This window comes from Penaeus monodon, chromosome 14, assembly GCF_015228065.2.
Source record: "Penaeus monodon isolate SGIC_2016 chromosome 14, NSTDA_Pmon_1, whole genome shotgun sequence".
Lineage (NCBI taxonomy): Eukaryota > Metazoa > Arthropoda > Malacostraca > Decapoda > Penaeidae > Penaeus > Penaeus monodon.
The window spans coordinates 19297156-19301690 of record NC_051399.1 but is presented as its reverse complement, the minus strand read 5'-3'; the positions used below and the strand labels follow the sequence as shown (position 1 = coordinate 19301690).

The window sequence follows — 4535 nt, the reverse complement described above, 5'->3', positions numbered from 1 at the left end:
TTTTTTTTTTGCGTCCAGCAATGCTACCACCAGTCTGCCCATGCCCTACAATACCACGGCCAAAGCCAACCGCCCCCGGTCCGGCTTTTCCCCCCAAGGAACTCCCACTACAATCATCAAAATATACGCAACGACCGTGCGTTACAAGTCACCACACACACACACACACACACACACACACACACCTCTATCTCTCTATCTCCGTCTCTCTCTCTCTCTTCCGTCTCTCTCCTCTCCTCTCTCTCTCTCCTCTCCTCATCTCTCTCTCTCTCTCTCTCTCCTCTCTCTCTCTCCTTCCTTCCCTCCCTCCCTCCATCTCCCTCCATCTCCCCCTCTCCCTCACCTCTCCCTCTCCCTCTCCCTCAACCTCTCCTCTCCCTCTCCCTCTTCCTCTCCCTCTTCCTCTTCCTCTTCCTCTTCCTCTTCCTCTTCCTCTCCCTCTCCCTCTCCCTCTCCCTCTCCTCTTCCTCTTCCTCTTCCTCTCCCTCTCCCTCTCCCTCTCCCTCTCCCTCTCCCTCTCCCTCTCCCTCAACCTCTCCCTCTCCTTTCCAATATCTTATAAAATATGTGTCGAACAAAAAAAAAAAATTACACTTGAGAAACAAACATAGGTGCGGTTTCACTACAATTTTGGAGTGGTCGTGAGCTCATTGGGGAAAATGGTTTGCTTTACTTCGTGTTTCCACAATATATGTAAAGCAAATGCCGATGGTTTACTTTGTCGGATACTTTTCTTTTCTTATGCACAACGCGAATTATAGATAATTACCTGATAATATACCGTCGTAAATGGCGAATCAGTTCTCTTTGTGAAGGCGACCTGCGTCCTCCGCGGCGTCTTGTTCCGATCGCTGTTCTGCTGCAGAACGGCGATCGCTTCGGAAATCGCCGCTGCCTTCTCCTCCGCCCGTGCCTTCCAGTGGCTCTCGGTGGAGTTGCTTGGCTCAAGTTCGAGAATCCTGGCGGCGTACTCGAGCTGGCGAAGGATGCGCCTAAGGGCGGCGATGTATGCGGGAGTAGTCAGCTCTCCTTCGGCGCGCTGGGTTTGTGCCACGCTCGTTTCTACCATGCTCAGTTGGAACAGCGACACTCCTGAAGGGACACAGGACTTACAGGCTTAGGTGTCGTCGTGAAGGATTTCTGGGTCAGTGTTTCATGAATTAATGCAGCTGTGTATAGCCTAAACTATGTTCATAGTATAATTTAATTTGTCTTTTTAGAATATATAAACTTAGTCTCCAGCTCATCATTTACATTTAATTGGTGTAAAGAATCACTCTGATAACATTCTCCCTTTGTTAATGAATTTGAATGAAACGTTTAGTTGTTAGACCATATATGTTCTGGAAAAAGAGTGTCGTTTTTCTATGATACGTTCCCCTTGCTCACCTCTCCTTCGCGTGAGTCCAGGTTCAAAGATCTGATAGATCCCCATGAGTTGCCTCCATATCTCCTGCTGCAGCTTGAGTGCCGCTAAACTGGCGTCTTTCTTGAGCATTCTTAAGCTCGCCTGAGCCGCCGTCACCCACACATAGTGGCTGTCGTGGAATGTACGTGTGATCCCCGTCAGGAAGCTCTCCACCTCGCTGGTCGAACTGCAACGCTCGTCAATGTCTTTGATGTAACGTTCTGCTTCGTCTCTGATTTCTCGGCTTTCCCTTTTTTCTTCACACTCGGAGCACTTCCAGGGAGCATCGACTCCGTCCCGTGGTTCCAGAAACCTCTCTGGGCACTTCGGGCAGCGTGGCGAGGAGTAGTGAGTGCCAAGCTCAGTAGGATCTCCACATCGGCGGCACTTGCAAGAGAAGAAATAAACGTTTTTGAAGTCAAATTGCCTCTCCCATAGAGGCTCCTCCGGCGGCGTGTAGCTGAACACGAGAGGGTCTCCTTTCTTGATGGCTACAGCCGTGCGGATATAAAGTGCATTATTAACGTCGGATCTTATTGTTAAGTTGGGTAAGCACGAGTGATTTAGAAGAGCAATGTTAGGGTATATACCGCGCAGATGCTCCCCTTTTGGACCCCGAATATTTATGCAATTAGTTATCATGATGCCTCGAACTCTGTGCACTGTGTCCGCATCAAAGCCACATTTCAGTACCTTCGTCAGGAAACGAACACCTGCCATGTGGTAGGGCTCCTGCTGCTCCCGGCGAGCATCCACGTGGCTTTCCATGGTCATAAGACGGTTCCAGGTAGTTGGATTTGCTTCGCGCAGCAGAAGGCAGCGAAGGACTAGTATCATGTCATATCGTGGCGTGACATCTAAGCTGGTGGGGGGACCAATCCGCTTGACGTCCTGTGCCAGAATGCCACACTCCTTCACGTGGAGATCCTTCTGGTGGCACTCATGGGAGCACATGGGCCAGAAACATCCTGGGCAACGAAAGGACTCCAGGTTTGTGATGGCCGAGTGGCAGCCCAGACAAAGAGGGAAGCACGTGCCAGTGGGGCCGCAGACTATGGGACTTTCATTCAAAACCAGCTGACCGGCGGCCAGATTACGGGAGGCAACCAGGTATCTGTGAAGAAGAAATCTGCGTGCAGTAATGGTAAAACCTTATCAAATGGTATTTGAGTTATCTAAGAGAAAAGGGGAGTTGGGGAAAACAAGATGAAGATGAGAGAAGGAAAAGTAGGAGAGGTGAGAAAGAGAGGATATAGACAAAAACAGAAGGGGAACAAAGGAAAGGGAGGGAGAGTGAAAAACAGAAAAGAGCTTATAAACAGAGAAATGGAAGAATAGGGACACATATCCTTGCTGGAAAGATTCACTTTGCACAAGCAGAGATCGGCACGCGCTCATTACCTTCCTTCCTGGGGGCTTTCGACCTGTTTTATAGGCCTGCACTCCTCCCGATGCAGCGCCCAATGTTGGCGCTGGTGGTCTCGGCAGCAGTAATGCACGTTGCTGCATCCGCCGCACCTAAGCTTTGCAGCTGTACCACAGACGCCGCAGGCTCCCTTTTCTCCCGACATCTGTGGTCTGTTGTGCCAAAGCAACATGACATAAGAAAATCGCAGGATCTTACAGGTAGAGTGGTTAGTTTACACCCCTCTAGATTAGCCTTATTTCAGAAAAAATGTAATTATTGGAATTAAAATTTTAGGAGAGTGGAATTTGTTTCATTACAGCACCTTGCATAGTGAACGTTTACTTGCACTGCCGAGGTTTCTTTCCTAGGATATGTGGACCATTTCGTTCGGGCAATACGTTCGAGGGAAACAAATTGCACCCTTCCAGATTCCCATCGACTTTAAACGAAGCTGGCAAGCTTTTAGTACAAAAATATAAAATTATATGAAACTTCTGTTTGAATAAACAACATTTACATGCACCTAGAAACTTATATATCTAACTCTAGACTTTATCCCATTATAAATGTCCATCAGATACTATACATTACGACACTTACATAGTGTATCAGCAGAGATTGACTTTCAGAATAAGAACGTTAAACCTGCCAGGTCGTTGCTCTTTCTTACTCGAGATGCTGGGTATCCTGTTACGTCTTCTGTGCCTTCTCAGGGATAGTTCATCATTTAACCAAATGCAGAACCTTGCCTTACGTGCATCAGTCCATTCTCAGCTGTAGACGAAGTCCTTTCACGGCACTGATATTTTTTTTTGCCGAGAGTATCGCCATGCTTTGGTAGACTACAATCCACATCCCAGACAAGTATGCTACAAATTCACAGACGTACATATCATAAGGTAACGTAGCAATACTGACGGTGCACAGAAGACAGGGACAGTCCAATTATGAACAAACAGACAGTTTACTGCTACTTCCAGGGTGGTATTTCAGAACAGAAATAATCGTTCACATTTATGACTTTTACTTTATTGTATTTAATAGCTAGGTTCTTCTGAAATTTATAGTTCAGAAATCGCATGAATCGACAGTACTATTTTCTTCATTAAGCTACAAATATTTGTATCACAGGTTCGTTCATAAAATAATTTGTATTGTTGGTGTAAAATTGCCTCATATAATAGTTAATGGAGGTCCAAGGCTTCTTATTTCAAGAGTGAATTTTACCTCTATTGCGTGTGAACCATTAAGCTGAACTAAATACTCACTGTAAAAATATCATGAAATATGAACAACTTGTGTCTATGCAAGGGGAGTCCGTCCCAGCGACTTTCCAAACGACTCTCACGTCTTCAGTAGAGTTTTGTAGTTACCCATGTTGTTTAGGAAATACTCTTTAGTGTGTTTGAAAATGGTGTGTTAGTGTGTGCTTTCCCTGTTTGCTCTCTGTATTATTAGACACGGGCACGGTCTATCTGCGCTTAGGATTTACATACGAGAGCTTTAGTATTCGTAATATTTTCCGCCTCTGACCATTAAGAGTGGCGGGCCTTTATAGTATCATATGACAGGATTAAAAGTTTAGCCGCTGATGTTAAAAGTATTAAAACATGTGTGGCATGGTGAATTATAATGCTGCAGACATTGCATGCTTTAAATAAACACTTCCAAACGTATGGGTCAGTAAGTTATATTAGCTGAGGCTGTAGACGAGTTCCA

At 46.0% G+C, this 4535-nt stretch overlaps 2 protein-coding genes across 2 annotated transcripts in view; one reads left to right on the top strand and one right to left on the bottom strand.

The window, feature by feature from the left end:
- The window catches only part of LOC119580938, a 56244-nt gene that overhangs the window by 3851 nt on the left and 47858 nt on the right, over positions 1–4535 (top strand). The window lies entirely within an intron of this gene.
- The window catches only part of LOC119580936, a 21076-nt gene continuing 17338 nt past the window's right edge, over positions 798–4535 (bottom strand). The window contains 4 exon segments of the mRNA XM_037929180.1: positions 798–841; positions 844–1092; positions 1390–2522; positions 2810–2986. Of these exon segments, the coding sequence (XP_037785108.1) occupies positions 798–841; positions 844–1092; positions 1390–2522; positions 2810–2986 (1603 nt within the window).